We start from the raw sequence: 17,086 nt of genomic DNA, 5'->3' as shown, positions 1-17,086 counted from the left end.
AAATAAGATGAACTCACAGGAGGGGGAGCAAGTCATTTAAGAGAGAGGACTGGTGGGGTTTCCTGTCCCTGGTCCCATCTCTGCAGGGTGGGCAGGGGAGTTTTATGTTGGTGTCCCCTAAGAAGTGCCATGAATAGCAAGGACAAGGCCCTCAGGCAGGTTTTATTGTGGAAGAATGTTTTCGGGGCTTTGTGGGGGCCTCTGGGCATCAGGGGAGGGCGGGCAGGTGACCCCCGCCTCTCGCATTGCGTTCAGGAGGTGCCCACGAAGACGTGCACAAGTCCCGCCCGCTCGTCCTGACCTACGTGCGTCCTGGTGGCCCAGCTGACAGGTGAGGCTCAGCGGGAGAAAGTCACAGGCTCACACCGCCCTGACCTCCCCAGCTCCCGCCAAGAGGGCAGAGCGGAGGCCAAAGGCCCATTCCGCGAAGGGAGGATTGAGGTCTGCAGAGGCCACACCCCTTGCCGGAGTCCCCAGAGCGGAGGCTGCCGCGGGACCAGACCCCACACTGGGGCGCCTCCTCCTGGCTCCGCTTTGCCCCGGGCTCCGTGATTGGCTGGGTTCGGCTGTCACTCAGCCAGAAGGGGAGGGGCGGGGGGAGGGTCCCGCCCCGCCCAGCTCCCGGCCCCAGCCTCCCCGCCTCCCCCGCAGGCGGTGCCCGGCCATTTTAAGAGAAGCCCTGGAGTGGCCTTGTCACAAATCTAAATCTGTGCTTGGGACAGGGCCCTGGGAAGCGCTATTCAGAGAACTTCCCAGAATAGCTTTGGCCACCTGTTGGCCCCCTGAGGCCGTCCAGGCCTGGGATATGACCCAAGCAGCCGGGTGAACGCTGCTAGGGCCCCTCTCCTGGGACCCCTGCCGAGCTCTTGTCGCCAGGCTGGAGCCAACGGAAGGGGACCTTTGTGATGGGCAGTGGGAAGCCCAAAGCCTCCCCACCTCTGATGCTGTGTGACTCTGGCAGGCCAGACACCCTCTCTGAGCCCTGGCGCAGGAGCGGGCTCCAGCATGGACGTTCTGGGGTTGAGTGAATCCCTCTTACCAGGGGTGCCGGATGCCAGAGCCCACCCGGACCCCACCTTTACATCCGGGCATCCTTCGTTTCCCCCACCCCCACCCGCTTCCCAGCAACCCGCCTTCTGGGCTGTGCCGTGCTCAGGCCAGCGCGCTGTGCTCTCCCTGCAGGGAAGGCTCCTTAAAGGTGGGCGACAGGTTGCTCAGCGTCGACGGGATCCCGCTGCACGGGGCCAGCCATGCCACTGCCCTGGCCACCTTGCGGCAGTGCAGCCGCGAAGCTCTCTTCCAGGTGGAGTACGATGTGGCCACCCCAGGTACCTCGGGGACCTGAGCACAAGGGGGTGGGACAGGAAAAAGTCCAAGGTGAGGAATGCAGGCAGTGGCCATAGATCCTTCCCATTGCCCAGGCTGTGTGACCTCCAGCCAGTCACTTAACCTCTCTGAGCCTCTCTAGGCAATAAAAACCGTATGTGCGCCAGGGTGCACTCCTGTAATCCCAGCTACTCGGGAGGCTGAGGCAGGAGGATAACAGGTTTGAGGCCAGCCTCTTCAACTTAGCAAGAACCTGTCTCAAAATAAAATTTCAAAAATGGAACCTGGAGATGTAGCTCAGTGGTGAAGCACTACAGGGTTCAATTCCCAGTACCAAACAAATATCAGGTGGAATTTAGCACAGTGGGGACAGAAGAGAAGAGGCAGGGGAGAGAGAAGGGAAAGGCCAAGGGTGCTGTCCAACTAGGCTAGTGAGTGAGCAGGCACCTGGGGATGAGCACCATTCCAGACAGAGTATACAGTATGTGCAAAGGCCCTGGGGCAGGAGCCTGGCTGGCGTGACAGGGAGGAAACCAATGTGGCTGGGCAGGTGGGAGTGAATGGGAGGAGGTAAGGACAGGGGAGGGGAGTGAAAGTGGAAGCCAGGAGGCTATAGGAGGTGACTGTCACTAGTGGCAACTGGCCCAAGCTGGTTCCGGAGGTGGGATGTGGGAAAGGCCATCAGGGTCAGGCTGGTCTGATTGGCTGATGTCTGGATGTGCAGGGGCACATTGCTAAGGTGACACGGAGGTTTTGACGCGAAGCTACTGGGCGTGTCTGTGATGGTCCTATTCCTTTCGCAAGGTGAGGACAGATCACAGCCAACATTACAGTTCATTGCTGGTATACAGCAGGCACTCAATAAATGCAAACAAGTGACTATTTCCCAGCAAAGTGCTGGGATCAGAGTTCCTCAGACCAGGACTTCTGTTTCTCCTCCGTGGCTCAGTGGCTGTGTGGACCTGGATGAGTTTAATGAGTTTTCTTTTTTCTTTCTTTTTTTTCCCTAATCTTTTTGTACCAGGGACAGAACCCAGGGGTGCTCAACCACTGAGCCGCACCCCCAGCCCGTTTTTTAAAAAAATATTTTATTTAGAGACAGGGTCTTGCCAAGTTGCTTCAGGCCTCACTACGTTGCTAAGGCTGGCCTCCAACTTGCGATCCTCCTGCCTCAGCCTCCCGGGCCCCTGGGATGACAGGCAGCGCCTCGGTTTTCTGGTCTGTGAAGTGGGCGTCCTCTCGGGCAGCAAGGGTTCAACCAAGGCAGCAGAGCAAGCTGGGAGGGAGAGGGCTCAATATTTGCTTTGCAAACCTCTTTCTAAAACTTTCTTTCTCGCCACGCCAGACACAGTGGCCAATGCTTCGGGGCCCTTGGTGGTGGAGATAGCCAAGACGCCGGGGTCGGCGCTGGGGATCTCACTGACCACCGGCTGCCACCGGAACAAGCCGGTCATCACCATCGACCGCATCAAGCCAGCCAGCGTGGTGGACAGGTGAGGCCTGTGGGACGTGTGCGGGGGACAGGCGGCTGCAGCTCTGTCCAGCTGGACCCGCCTGCTCTGTTCCCCTGCCCGGCCAGGAGCGGGGCCCTGCACGCCGGAGACCACATTCTGGCCATCGACGGGACCAGCACAGAGCACTGCTCCCTGCACGAGGCCACCAAGCTCCTGGCCAGTGTGTCTGAGAAAGTGCGCCTGGAGATCCTGCCTGTCCCCCAGAGTCAGCGGCCCCCCAAGCCCCCAGAGGCAGGTGGGTCTCCTCGCGCATCCGGCCAGAGCCCAGGGCTGCCAGGGAGGATGCTGGGGGCCAGGATGCCCAGCACGTTAGCCTGGAGGGCCTCCCTGGGGCCAGAGTCACCACCATCCTGCTTCACAGGGGAACCGAGGCTGCCGAGGCTCAGAGACGTAGGTCCAGTGTCTCAGGCCACCCAGCTGCCAGCCGCCCCTGCTGGCTTTGGCTGAGCCTCTGCCCGGTGCCCCGCCTGCTGGAAAACTCATCATGCGTGTGTCTTCATTCCCATCCCCCCCGAGGGGGCCCACTCTCCCAATTCCATTTTACAGCTGATGCCAAGGCACAGAGAGGTTAAGCGAGGGGTCCAGGGTCCACAGCCGGTCAGTGACAGGGCTGAGAGTTTTGTCTTCATTGGACCCGGATGCGCTTACCCACTGGGTCACATCCCCAGCCTTTTTTTTTTTTCTTTTTAAATTAGAGACAGAGTCTTGTAAGTTGCTCAGGGCTGAGGCTGGCCTCCAACTTGTGATCCTCCTGCCTCAGCCTCCCGAGCCTCTGAGATTCCAGGTGTGCGCCTCCGTGCCCCTGACTGTGCTGGGATTTGACCTGGACCATTCGCTCCAGGGCTGGCCAGGCCCCAGGGTTGGGGTGTGAGAATCAGTGGCCAAACTCAGCCCGTCCTCACCTGCCTGTCCAAGGACATGACGGCCCAGGCAGAGGCCCGCGGTGGGAGGATGGGCCAGGCTGGGCCCGGGGCAGTCGGGAGGAGATTGTCTGGCTCAGAGTTGGGGAGCAGGATCTCAGAGGGTCGGGGGCCCCCAGGGCAGGAGAGGCTCAGAGGGAGCAGAAGCCATCCCTGGGGTGAGGCTGGGCCAGGGAAGGCCGCCTGCCTCTTCCTCCTCTCTGCACACAGGAAGCAGGCCCCTCAGTTCCTGACGCCTGTCTGTCTGTCTGTCCCTCCTCCTACCTGTCCACCGCAGTCAAAGTGCAGAGGAGTGAGCAGCCACACCGCTGGGACCCCTGTGTGTCCTCCTGCCACAGCCCGAGGCCCGGCCACTGCAGGATGCCCACCTGGGCCACAGCTGGCGGCCAGGACCAGAGCCGATGTAACGCGCCCCGTGGCTCTAGCCTCCTGTGCCCTTGCCTCTGCCTGGGGAGGGAGCTGTGCCCGTCGTGTCGGGAGAGAAACCCAAGACTGAGGACAATCGGGAGGCCTGGCACCGTCACCCAGCATGTCAGGAGCAAGATGGGCCCCCGTCCCTAGCAGCCAGGGTCCGAGGGGTCTGTGGGAACCCTACAGTCGTTGAGGCCCAGAGAGGGAGGGAGACTTGCCTGAGGTCACACAGCAAGTATCTGGGGTTCACGGGGCTCTGCTCGTATCTCCCCAGCCTTGTCCTCCATGCCCTTCTCCTCACCGACCGTGAACCACGCCTTTTCCTGCACCAACCCCAGCACCCTGCCCCGCGGAGCCCAGCCCATGAGCCCCAGGACCACCACGGGGCGGAGGAGGCAGCGGAGACGGGAGCACAGCAGTTCGTGTAAGCCTTGGTCCCTTTGGGCCACCTGTATGCCGGGGGTGACGTTCTCCAGAGGGTGGGGGAGGGCGCCTGGGGCAGGTGGAGGGGGGGCTGTTTAATACCACGAGCAAGTTGGGAGTGGTCACTCCAGCGGCCGGGAGGCTGAGGCAGGAGGATCCCAAGTTGGAGGCCAGCCTCAGCAATTTAGCAACCCAGTGAGACCCTGTCTCTAAATAAAATATAAAAAGGGCTGGGGAGGTGGCTCAGTGGTGAAGCAGCCCTGGGTGCAGAGTCCTCAGTACCAAAAAAAGAAATTAAAAAATGAGCGAAAGACAGGCCGGCACGACGTGCTGTCTGATTCTGGTTCTGTGAAACATCCCAGAGAGGAAAACCTCTAGAGACAGAGAGCAATGGTGGCGATCCCCAGGTTACCGGGATTTGGTCATCCAGTCTCCCCTCCTAAGGTCTTAGTTACCTGTGGTCTTCCACAGCCTGGGAGTATTAAGTGGAAAGTTCCAGAAAGAAACCCTCCCTCTGTCGGACATCTGCACCGTTCTGAGATGCACGTTAAGGACCCTCCCATCCCGCCCGCCCAGCCAGGCTGGGCCGTGTGTGGGTCCCTCCTGTCCACTGGCCGCTCTTATGACACTGGCCATCTTGGTCTAGCGGTGACACTTATTTGACTTCCTAAATGGCCTCAAAGAGCAAGAGCAGAGATGCTGGCAGGATACTGGTTTTATTCTACTTTATGATCAGTATCGTTGATCCCTCACGGCGGCTGATTCATAGAGTGAACCTCAGCCAGGCGCGCACGTAGAGGGAGGCGCCCAGAATCTACCGGTTCCGTACTTGGAACATATCCCACGCGGATCAGTGGGAATAATAACTGTGAAATAATCATGGAGACCCCCAGAATCTCCGCTTTGCAAAACGAGAGCCCCTCCTACTGTCTTCTTCAGTCCTTACCCCAAGCAGGTAGGACTCATGATCCCATTGCACAGATGAGGAAACTAAGGCTCAGAGTGGACCCCAGGTAGAGTCGGCTTCCCAGCCCCTTGGGCTCCAGAAGGCCTCTCCGGGGCAGCCCACCTGAGCACCCTGTCCCCCTGTCCCCCAGTATCGCTGGCTTCCAGCACCGTGGGGCCAGGTGGGCAGATCGTACACACAGAGACCACGGAGGTCGTACTCTGCGGAGACCCCCTCAATGGCTTTGGCCTCCAGCTCCAGGGAGGCTTCTTCGCCACCGAGACCCTGTCCTCCCCGCCCTTGGTGCGCTTCATTGAGCCCGACAGCCCGGCCGAGAGGTGAGCCTGCCGCCCTTCCCTACCCAGGGGCGGCGGGGAAGCTGAGTCCAAAACGCCACGCCCCGGCTGCCCGAGCGCAACTCAGTCCCACGGTTACAGTCCAGGCTCAGAGAAGTTGATTAACTTGCCCAGGATCACACAGCATAGGCATGAAACCCGCAGGACTCACACTCCTAGCTGCTCTTCGGAGTCCGCTGCCTGAAGGTCTTGTGAGGACCTGGCACCTTCCCCACCCGACAGACGGGGAAACCGAGGCCCGGGACATTCAGGCCCTTAGCCGGGGCCCCAGGACAAACCGCGGGATGATGTGTAGCTGGCACCCCAGACCAGGAGGCGGGGTCCAGGCACCGGATCATGCACATTCTTCTCTCCGCCGGGCCACCCGGGGCTCAGGTGCGGGCTGCTGCAGGTGGGGGACCGTGTCCTGTCCATCAATGGCATGGCCACCGAAGACGGGACCATGGAGGAGGCCAACCAGCTTCTGCGGGACGCTGCGCTGACCCGCAAGGTGGTGCTGGAGGTGGAGTTCGATGTGGCCGGTGAGCAGGCCCCTAATCTGGCTGTGCTGATGCCGTTTTCCGACACCCTGTCCCCGTCTGTGCCGAGTCCCCTGCTCCCAGGGGGACAGGGGAAGCGGCTTCTCCGCCCAGCTGGGCAGAGACTCCAAACCGTGGACTCCGGCTGTGCGACTTGCACACGCGAGAGCCCCTGGGCTAGACCCTTCCGCGGGACCCTTCCGCGGGACCCTTCCGCGGGACCCTTCCGCGGGACCCTTCCGCGGGACCCTGGGCTGGACCCTTCCGCGGGACCCTGGGCTGGACCCTTCCGCCCTCCCTCAGCTTCCCGGGCTGTAGAAGAGCAGGCGGAGCCCAGGACAGGGGTGTCGCTGGGGTCAAGGACGTGAATCCCGTGAACGTAGCCAGCCGGGGCCTGGCACATAGTAGATGCTCAGGAAATCCTGGTTGGCTCTGCTCTGACCCCGCGGGTCTGCGGTTCGGAGCAAGTGCGCGTCAGCTCCCTGACCCTCGGTTTCCTCCTCCGTCAGGCGGAAGAGGCAGGGCGGTGGGGAGGTGGGGGGGGCGCCCAGAGTGCTGCATGAGCCCGTGTCTGTCTGTACGCAGAGTCTGTTATCCCGAGCAGCGGCACCTTCCACGTGAAGCTGCCCAAGCGGCGAGGCGTGGAGCTGGGCATCACCATTAGCTGTGAGTCCCCCTGCCGGCCGCCTGTCCCCTGCCCACCCTCAGAGCAAGTCCGCTGCAGAGGACAGCTCCCCACACCCCAGGACGCACCAGGTGCAGGGGGCAGGATCCGGGTTGGGCAGGAGAAGAGGGATCGTGGGAGCCCCCCGGCCTGATGAGACGCCCGGTGGGTCTGCAAGGGGCCCTCCAGCAAGACCCGAATGTAAGGACCAGTCTCCCTTTCTATTCCCGAGCCTGGAAGAGGCCCGGAACACAGTAGGTGCTTAATTTATGTTTAGCAAAGCAATAAAAATGAAAATGGTAGCTGGGCGTGGAAGGGCATACCTGTCATCCCAGTGGCTCAGGAGGCTGAGGTGGGAGGATCCCAAGTTGGAGGCCGGCCTCAGAAAGTTAGCAAGATCCTGTCTGTAAATAAAAAATAAAAAGGACTGGGGATGTGGTTCAGTGGTTAAGTGCCCCTGGGTTCAATTCCCATACCCTTCCCCCCCAAAAATTGAAGACTGCAGAATGAGAGAGAGAGAGAGACAGACAGACAGACGGAGGGAGGGAGGGAGGGAGGGAGAGAAAAGAAAGCAAAGTTGAACTCACAAGCATAAGAAAGTTCAGACCGGGTAAAGGCTCATGTCCTCACATGGCCAGCAAGACCCTGTGTGACCTGGTTCCCATGACATCTGGTCTCATCTCCTGGCACTGTCCCTGGTTCAGGCCCCTCCATCTGCAGCTGGCCACCTGGGTTCTCCTTGAATATGCTAGGCTCCTTCTTGCCCCAGGGCCTTTGCACTGGCTGTTCATTCTTCTCTCACCTCCTTTAAGACTTTCCTCCAAGGTCACCTTGGTGGCTGGGGTGCAGCTTAGTGGTTGAATGCTTGTGCAGCATGCCTGAGGCTCTGGCCATTGTCACCTCAGCTAGACCCTCCCTCTTTTCTCATCTGGGACACTTTTACTTTTCTCTATTATTCATGGCCCCCTCCCCCAACTATATCGCCAGCTCCAGGAGGGCAGGGTGGGGCGTCTGGTTCACTGCTGACTCCCCGACACCCCCAACACACAGTGGAGGCCAGGTGCTGAGACACAGCCAGCCATTGGGCAGCCCTTGGAAGGTGGCAGTTTGGGGGGTGAACTGAGCAGGCAGAAGAAGAGAGAAACTGATGTTCACTGAGCAGCTACTCAGTGCCAGGAGAGCTGAGGCCCAGGGAGGCCGCGGGACTCATTCAGTCACCCCGCTGGGAGGCAGCGGATCAGGGTGTGCGATCCGCATCCGCGCGACCCCCGGGCCTCACCCCCGGCCCCAGCCCCAGCCGGAGCCCCCGCGAGGTCAGGCTCATGGCCCCTTTGCCTCCAGCGGCCAGCAGGAAGCGAGGGGAGCCGCTGATCATCTCCGACATCAAGAAGGGCAGCGTGGCGCACAGGTAGGGCCGCCCGCCCGGTGGGGGACACCCAGCGCCTGCGTGCGCGCCGGGCTCCTTCCCACGCCCCACCCCGGGTCACACAGGACTGGCACCCTGGAGCCGGGCGACAAGCTGCTGGCCATCGACAACATCCGTCTGGACAACTGTCCCATGGAGGACGCGGTGCAGATCCTGCGTCAGTGCGAGGACCTGGTGAAGCTGAAGATCCGGAAGGACGAGGACAATTCCGGTAGGGCGGGCGGCGCCTCCCAGGGTGTCCCCGGGCCAGCGAGGCCCCTGGGCGAGCAAGGAGGGAGCAGGGGTCCCCGGGCGAGCAGAGGCGGGGGCGGAGCTGGGTGCGGACGGTGGCGCGGGTCCCCACCCGGGCGATGGCTGAGTGGACACAGGGCGCGTGGCGCAGCCGGGGGCCGCCGCTGTCCCTGGCGCTGCCCGACGCCCGCCCCTCGCCGGCAGACGAGCAGGAGAGCTCGGGCGCCGTCAGCTACACCGTGGAGCTCAAGCGCTACGGCGGCCCCCTGGGCATCACCATCTCGGGCACCGAGGAGCCGTTTGACCCCATCGTCATCTCGGGCCTCACCAAGCGCGGGCTGGCGGAGAGGTGAGCGGGGACCCCGTGGGGACCCTCGGGAGCACGAGCCGGGCCTGGGGCCAGCTCAGCTCCATGCCGACGTCGACGCCCCGAGTGACCAGGAGACACTCCCGTCCCCCTCCCGAGTTCCCTTCAGTCCCCGTCTGCAAAGCCCCCGTCGGTCCAGGCCCCCAGGAGATGCTCCTGCCCCGGCCAAGAGCAGGTCGGTGCCCTTGACCCTTCAGCTTCCTCCGTTTCTGGAAAGTCAGGCTGCGAGGTGGCCTTTTGGAGAGCCACGGTGCGCCGGCGCGGCGGGGACAGTGCCCCGAGGGTCCAGAGGCATCGACGGGGTGGGCAGGTCGTTCGCTGCCTCTGCTGCTCTTTCCCCGGGAAGCATCCCGAACCGGGAAGGACCCGGGAGCAGGGCGGGTGTCCTGGGGTGGGCGCAGGCAGAGGTGGGCTGGACCCCAGCGTTCTACCAACAGCTGTGCGGGGAGCAATCGCGCCCAAGAGGAAGCGGAAGGTCCCTGGCACTGAGAGAAGGGGCAGCCCGTCCGGGGTGGAGGGGCGGGAGGCGTGGCGGGAGCGCACAGCCTGGGCAGGACGTCCCCGCGCCTGCAGCGCCCCCTGCTGGACTCCCGGCGCGCTGCAGAGGAGACAGGACCAGGGACACCGCAGAGGTCCTTATTAACTACCTGTCGTGCACCCTGCCCCGGCCTGGCGGGAGTGCTGGGGGCGCACAGGCGACCCCCCCCCCCCGACCTCCTCCAGGCTGGTGTAGCTCAGTGCTGGGCAACCGAGGTGTAAACCGAAAGGCAAATTTAGCCACTAATTGTCTAGTAGCCACGTTAGGAAAGTAAAAAGAGCCGGCAGCTCCAGAGGCTGAGGCAGGAGGATCGAAAGTTCGAGTCCAGACTGTGTAATTTAGTGAGAAAAGTTGTTTTAATGAGGGGGAGGTGCTGAGGGTATAGCTCAGCTGGAGAGCTGGGTTCAATCCCTAGTAATGCAAAGAAAGTCAAAGAAGCTGGGTGCAGTGGTGCATGCCTGTAATCCCAGAGACTCGGGAGGCTGAGGCAGGAGGATCGCCAGTTGGAGGCCAGCCTCAGCAACTTAGCGAGACCATATCTTTATTTCAGTGTGCAATCAGTATGTATTCTTTTTCTCATACTGCACCTTCAGAATCCGGTGAATATTTTAGAGTGTAGCTCAGCTCGATCCACACTGGCCACTCTCCAGTGCCACAGAGGCCACCTGCCCTGCCCACCACACTCCCCCTTCCTGATCCGCTCCCTGGGGCCTCTGGGGAGCATCCTGGGCAATGCCTACCCCGCCCCCACCCCGTGCAGACTCTCCCCAGGGGTGACGTCCGCGTCTGGGGCTCCAGATCCCCGACCCAGTCCTCTGCCTCCCGCCCGCCCCATCAGGACTGGTGCCATCCACGTGGGGGACCGCATCCTGGCCATCAACAGCGTCAGCCTCAAGGGCCGGCGGCTGAGCGAAGCCATTCACCTCCTGCAGGTGGCCGGCGAGACGGTCACGCTGAAGATCAAGAAGCAGCTTGACCGTGAGCCTGGCTCCATGCCCCCGGCACCCCCGCCCCCGCAGGAAGGGCCGGCGTCTGTCCCCTGCGCTGGGCGCTGCGGCCCTGGGAGGCGGGAGGATGCCTGGGACAGCTGAAAAGAAGGGGGCCCCAGCTTGGGGGTCCATCTTTTAATATGGCTCCGCGGTGGCCGAGCACGTGAGCCGAGCCTCGGTTTCCCGTCTGGGAAGCTGGCTTGTTGGTCGGGTGCCCCCCACGCGGCAGGGGCCTGGGGTCCCCCCAGCACACTGAGGTGGCGGAGGGGGGCCTGCTGGGGATCTGCGCCTCGCGGCCAGAGGTGGCGCTTCTCCTCCTCCCAGGCCCCCTCCTCCCCCACAAGTCGGAAAGCCTAAGTGAGGCCAGCGACGCGGATGAGGACCCTCCAGATGCCACCAAAGGAGGCCGGCTCGCAACCCGGTTCTCACCCGCTGTGCCCAGTGTGGACAGCGCTGTAGAGTCCTGGGACAGCTCGGCCACGGAGGGTGGCTTTGGGGGTCCAGGTAACACCTTGGGGTCAACCTCTGTGGGGTCCAATCCCTGTGGAACTCCTTCTTGCCTCTTCTATCTCACATAACCCTGTAGGGGACACTTCCTGAGTAAGACAGGATTGGACCCCATTGACCCCTTCCAGGCCCCTGGGCTCCCGGTGGATGGTGGGCCCATCAAACTAGGATGCACAGCACCCCAACCAGCCATTTAGATTTCTCCACCGTGAGAGAGGACCAAGCTGGGCTGGGTCCCGGGGACACCTGTCATCCCAGCAGTTGGGGAGGCTGAGGCAGGAGGATGGAAAGGTGGAGGCCAGCCTCAGCAACTCAGCAAGGCCCTAAGCAACTCAGCGAGACCCTGTCTCTAGATGAAATATAAAAAGGGCTCGGGGTGTGGCTCAGTGGGTAAGCGCCCCGGTTTCAATCCCTGATACCCCCTCCAAAAAATAAAAAAGAAAGAAAGAAAGGAAAGGAAAGAATGAAGCAGGCATGCTGGTGTGTCCCTGATTCCTAGCCTGATGTCTGGTACACAGTAGGTGCTCAATCAGTGTTCACTGCATCCAGCTGAACGTGGACATGCAGGAAGCACCCTCCCAGCCCATCCTACAACTTGGCCCGGGACAGGCCCAGACACCCAGCCTTCCTCCCTGGAGGCCTTGGCCAGGTCCCACCTGTGGAGCCAGGAGGGAGGGTCCTGGGGCACCAGGGACCCTCGGGGGCTCCAGTTAGTCACACAGGCCCCGCCCCTGAGAGGGGCCAAAGACGGTCACCCGCGTGGCCAGAAAGAGGACAGGAGGGAGGCCCAGGTGGGGACATGGAGAATGCAGACGTCCCCCCTCCGCCCACCAGGGGCCTACACACCGCAGGCCACGGTCCGGGGCAGGACCCCCCAGGAGTGGCAGACCAGCCGGCTGAGGAGCAGCCCCCCACCCATCAAGCCCCGGAGGACGAGCTACCCCCCTGGCCCTGCTGATGATAGCTTCCCAGAGGAGGAGGACTGGGAGCCTCCTGCGAGGTCTGTGGCGGGGGCACCGTGGAAGAGGAACCAGGGGCTCCTGCCAGGGTGGGGATCCCGGCTGGCGGTCCCTGGGCGCAGGTGGTGGGGGACGTAAGTCTCATGTGACTGAGCAGAGCCACCTCTGCCAGAGATGGGGAGAGGGCCCCAGGGCAGAGACCCGCGCGTGGGCAAAGATGTCGAGGCCATGGAGGCCGCAGGGGCCCAGGGGTCATCTCCTGCTCCCAGGAACAGTGGGAGACCCAGAACTTGAACCCAGACCCAGCTTCTGCCCGGAAAGCCCCATCCTCTCCTCTCCCAGCAAACTCCTCCTCATCCCTCAGGATTCAGCTCCTCTGCCCCTGCCTTCTGGAAGCTTCCCTGACTCTCAGGCAGAAGGAACCCCTCCCTCCTTCCTCTGCGACCCACTCGCTGTCCACACAGCACTGTCCCAGCTGGTTGGCGACGTGGCCGCTTCCCTGTGCCCGGAGGAAGGAGGTGTCCCCAGAGTTGACTTGAAGGGTGCCAAGGTCCCCAGCCCCAGTCTTCTTGTCTGTAAGGCGGGAAGGGAAAGAGGCCACTCTTCCCAGTCACCGTCCCCAAGAGCGAGCCCTGTGGAAACCAGGGTGTGCCTCAGAGGACAGGGACCTGGGGCTCCTGTGACAGGGTCTCCACCCCTCCCCTAGCAGAGAAGATTCCATCCCCTCCATCTCTGTGTCCTCTCTGGCTCCAGCCCTGTCCCTGTCACTGTCCCATGGTGCCATGTGTCTGGGTGGGGCCAGGCCGTCCTCTGGGGCTGTTCCATGGATCTCCTCTCTGTCTGTCCGTCTGTCCGTCTGTCTCTCTTCCCAGGCGTCCTGTGTCACCGCTCTCCACCCCGTCTCATCTGCCCATGTTCTAACTGGCCACCGACTGTCCTGGTCGCCCCTAACTGCGTCTTCCCTCCCCATTCTGTGTCACCAACCACTGCCCTGGGGCCCCCAGCACTGCCACCGAGGACACCCGCCTGCCTGCCCGCCCGCCCGTCCACCCTGTGGCCCCCCGAGCCCAGCGCTGGGCCCCGGGGCCCCGAAGACGCCTCAGGCCCCGGCCTGCTGCCCGCGCCCGCCCCGCCGCGCTGACGCTGTGGTTCCTACGTTACAGCCCAGGCCCCGGCCCTGCCCGCGAGGAGGGCTTCTGGCGCGTGTTCGGGGAAGCCCTCGAGGACCTGGAGTCGTGCGGCCAGTCGGAGATGCTGAGGGAGCTGGAGGTACTGCCACCGCCCTGCCCGCCCGGGAATGGGTGTCCGGGACCTGGGGTGCGTGCTGACCCCGAAGTGGGCAAGGGTGACAAACAGCCCGGTGGGACCCCGCACACTGGGGCTGGGGACATCTGCGACATCCCCAAGTGCGCAAAGGGAGCGGCGCGCAAGGGCGCGTGTGAGCCTGCGCCTCTCTCCGGAGCGCGCGCCTGTGCATTGACAGGCGCCAGGGCTGCCCTGTGTCTGCGCACGTGTGTGCAAGACGCACTCGTGTTCGGGGCGTGCCCTGTGCACGCGTGTGGGTGTTGACAGCAGCGGCTGCGCAGGACCCGCGGGTTTGGGAGGCTGCAGGTGAAAGCAGCCTTTTTTGGAGCGGGGGTACCAGGGATTGAACCCAGGGGTGCTTAACCACTGAGCCACATCCCCAGCCCTTTTTATATTTTATTTAGAGACAAGGTCTCACTGAGTTGCTTAGGGCCTCACTAAGTGGCTAAGGCTGGCCTTCAACTTGTGATCCTCCTGCCTCAGCCTCCCGAGCCACCATGCCCAACTCTTCCACATATTTTAAGTAATGATGCTTTTCCTAGTTTCTTAGCTATTTAACTTTCAGTCTTTTTTCTTTTCTTCACATAGTACATTGATAAAGCTACAATTCTGCCTATAGGTGCTGCTTTGGCTGTGATCCCACAAATTTTGATTTACGGCATTCTTACAGTACATCCAATTTCAAATGTTTTAAAGATTTGCACCACCATCTTTACTTAAATCCCTGAAGTGTGAAGAAGTGGGAGGTTTCGTTTGTTTTACTTATTTTTTGGTTTTTTACTACTTGTTCTTGATTTTAGCTATTTTTATATTCAGTTTTAGAAGTCGATTCATCTTGGTTTTTAATTTTCATTAAAATGATGTTCTGTGACCAGAACATATTCAACTTCACATTAATTCTTTGGAATCTGTGAAGAATTCCTTCTTTGTGGCCTAGAATATGATCAACTTTTTTTTTTTTTTTTTTCCACACCAGAAATTGAACTCAGGGGCACATGACCACTGAGCCACATCCCCAGCCTCTTTTATGTTTCATTTTGAGACAGGGTCTTACCAAGTTGCTGAGGCTGGCCTCCACCTTGTGATCCTCCTGTCTTAGCCTCCTGGGCCTCTGAGATTACAGGCATGGGGCACCTGGCCCAGCAAATGTGATCAACTTTAGTAGATATTTCCTGTATGCTTACAAAAGAATGTGAATTCCCTTTTACTGGGTGTAGTGTTCTAGATAGATCAAGATTATTAATAAACTTGTTCAAGTCTACATCTTTACTAACTTGTATATGCTTGACTTAACTTTTTGTTGTTAGCAGTATGATAAAATTCCCACAATAATTGTAGATTTTCTCCTTTATGTTCTGTCAAAATTTGTTTTATATGCTTTGAAGGTGTATTGTTGTTTGCATATGAATTCATTATTCCTATAACTTCTCAATTTTTTTCCTATTATTATCATCTCTATGTACTTTCTCCCTCAACTTCCATTTTGTCTCCTAACGCTACTGTTTTATCTACCTTATTTTGGTGATGTTTGCCCTTTTCTAACTTATTTATTTTCAAACTTATGGTATCATTGTTTCCAAGTGTTTCTGTTGTGTACCCTATAAAGCTGATTTTCTTAAGAACACGCTTAGGCCAGGCATGGTGGTGCATGTCTGTAATCCCAGCAGCTCAGGAGGCTGAGGCAGGAGGATCACAAGTTGGAGTCCAGCCTCAGAAACTTAGTGAGGTCCTAAGCAACATAGTGAGACCCAGTCCCTAAACAAAAAATGAAAAGGGTTCAGAATGTGGCTCAGGGGTTAAGTGTGCCTGGGTTCAATCCTTGGTACAAAAAAAAAGAAAAGAAAAGAACAAGTTTAGTCCATTTACATTTATTGCTATTACTAGTTAAACTTAGTTCTAGCATATAATTTATGCTTTCTATTTTTTCAGTCTTCCCTACACTACTTCTTTTTATTTTTCTTTCTTCCTTTTTTCTCTAGCATCACTAGAAATTTTAGATTTCATTTGTATACTTTAGTGAATATCCTTAATTCACTTGTTTAACTTTTAATATTCGAATTGTAATTTTAAAGCTTTTCCTTATTATAGAAGTGATACATGCACATGTGCAAAATTAGATAAGCAAAGTAAAATAAGTAAAAATAAAATATAAGAATCCCACCACCATGTATTTTTTAAATAGTGAGATTATCATATACCTCCTGATTTATAATCTGACTTTTTTGTTGTTTTTTTTTTTTTTTTTTTTTTTTTTTTTTTTTTTTTTTTTTTACGTCAGCTGCTCATGTTTTCATTTTGGTGTATTTTAATTTTTTCCCATACCAAGACGGAATTTCCTCAACTGCTCCTTACACCTGACTTGTCCAAACCTAGTCATTATGTCTAGTAAGTCTCTCTTCATTTAAGTCCAGTGTCTCTCTAATGACAGCAACTTATTTTTTTTCATAATTGAGATAAAATCTACATAACATAGCATTTGCCATCTTTTTTTTTTTTTTTTTTTTATCAGGGATTGAACCCCTGAGCCACCTCCCCAGCCCTTTTTATATTTCATCAGAGATACCTCGCTGAGTTGCTCAGGCCCTCGCTAATCTGCTGTGGCTGACTTTGAACTCCCGATCCTCCTGCCTCAGCCTCCCAAGTTGCTGGGATTACAGGCTCATTTTAGCCATTTTAAAGTGTACCATTGGCTGGTCTTTTCATGAGTTGTGCAAGCCTCAGCCCTAATTCTAGAACTTTCCAAAAAGAAACCCCATATTTCCCAATCGCTTCTCCCCCTTGCAACTCATGTCTACTTTCCGTCTCTATTGCCTGCCTGTTCTGCATTATATGCATGCTGTCCAGGTGGGCATGTAGTCCAGTGTAGAGTGCTTGCCTAGCACAGGCCCCATCCCCCATACTGCCCCCCAATCACATACACGAAATCATACAATCTATGATCTTTAGTGTCTGACTTTTTTCACTTAACATTATAGCATATATCAATACTTAATTTCTTCCTATGGATGTACCACAGCTCTGACTTTTTTAAAGGACAAGACTACCTGACCTTAAAATCCCAGTATCTTTTCTTTTTTTTTAATTTTAATTTATTTTTATTGTAAACAAATGGGATACATGTTGTTTCAGTTTGTACATGGAGTAACAGCATACCATTTGCATATTCATACATTTACATAGAGTAATGATGTTTGATTCATTCTGTTATTTTTCCTTCCCCCCCACCCCTACCACCCCTCTTTTCCCTCTATACAGTCCTTCCTTCCTCCATTCTTGCCCCCCTCCTACCCCCCATTATGTGTCATCATCCACTTATCAGTGAGATCATTTGCCTTTTGGATTATTGAGATTGGCTTATCTCACTTAGCATGATATTCTGTAATTTCATCCATTTGCCTGCAAATGCCATAACTTTATTATTCTTTATAGCTGAGTAATATTCCATTGTATATATATACCACAGTTTCTTTATCCATTCATCAATTGAAGGACATCTAGGTTGGTTCCACAGTCTGGCTATTGTGAATTGAGCAGCTATGAACATTGATGTGGCTGTATCTCTGTAGTATGCTGATTTTTAAGTCCTTTGGGTATAGGCCAAGGAGTGGGATAGCTGGGTCAAATGGTGGGTGCATTCCAAGTTTTCTAAGGAATCTTCACACTGCTTTCCAGAGTGGCTGCACTAA

General features: G+C 57.6%; 1 protein-coding gene across 4 annotated transcripts in view; it reads left to right on the top strand.

Moving 5' to 3' along the window:
• GRIP2 (glutamate receptor interacting protein 2) overlaps window positions 1-17,086 on the top strand; it is an 84,944-nt gene that overhangs the window by 55,136 nt on the left and 12,722 nt on the right. For 3 of the 4 annotated variants that reach the window (XM_079122524.1, XM_079122525.1, XM_079122526.1), the window contains exons 6-21: window positions 256-331; window positions 1,183-1,328; window positions 2,672-2,819; window positions 2,906-3,075; window positions 4,038-4,163; window positions 4,446-4,595; window positions 5,692-5,878; window positions 6,272-6,417; window positions 7,000-7,080; window positions 8,420-8,486; window positions 8,570-8,715; window positions 8,940-9,084; window positions 10,479-10,618; window positions 10,954-11,133; window positions 11,971-12,136; window positions 13,259-13,364. In XM_079122524.1, coding sequence (XP_078978650.1) covers window positions 256-331; window positions 1,183-1,328; window positions 2,672-2,819; window positions 2,906-3,075; window positions 4,038-4,163; window positions 4,446-4,595; window positions 5,692-5,878; window positions 6,272-6,417; window positions 7,000-7,080; window positions 8,420-8,486; window positions 8,570-8,715; window positions 8,940-9,084; window positions 10,479-10,618; window positions 10,954-11,133; window positions 11,971-12,136; window positions 13,259-13,364 — 2,180 coding nt within the window. The remainder of the gene's footprint in view (window positions 1-255; window positions 332-1,182; window positions 1,329-2,671; window positions 2,820-2,905; window positions 3,076-4,037; window positions 4,164-4,445; window positions 4,596-5,691; window positions 5,879-6,271; window positions 6,418-6,999; window positions 7,081-8,419; window positions 8,487-8,569; window positions 8,716-8,939; window positions 9,085-10,478; window positions 10,619-10,953; window positions 11,134-11,970; window positions 12,137-13,258; window positions 13,365-17,086) is intronic. The other variant, XM_079122527.1, reaches the window with a different exon arrangement.

Source organism: Sciurus vulgaris, assembly GCF_902686455.1.
Source record: "Sciurus vulgaris genome assembly, chromosome: 19".
Lineage (NCBI taxonomy): Eukaryota > Metazoa > Chordata > Mammalia > Rodentia > Sciuridae > Sciurus > Sciurus vulgaris.
This window is presented reverse-complemented; position numbering and strand designations above follow the sequence as displayed.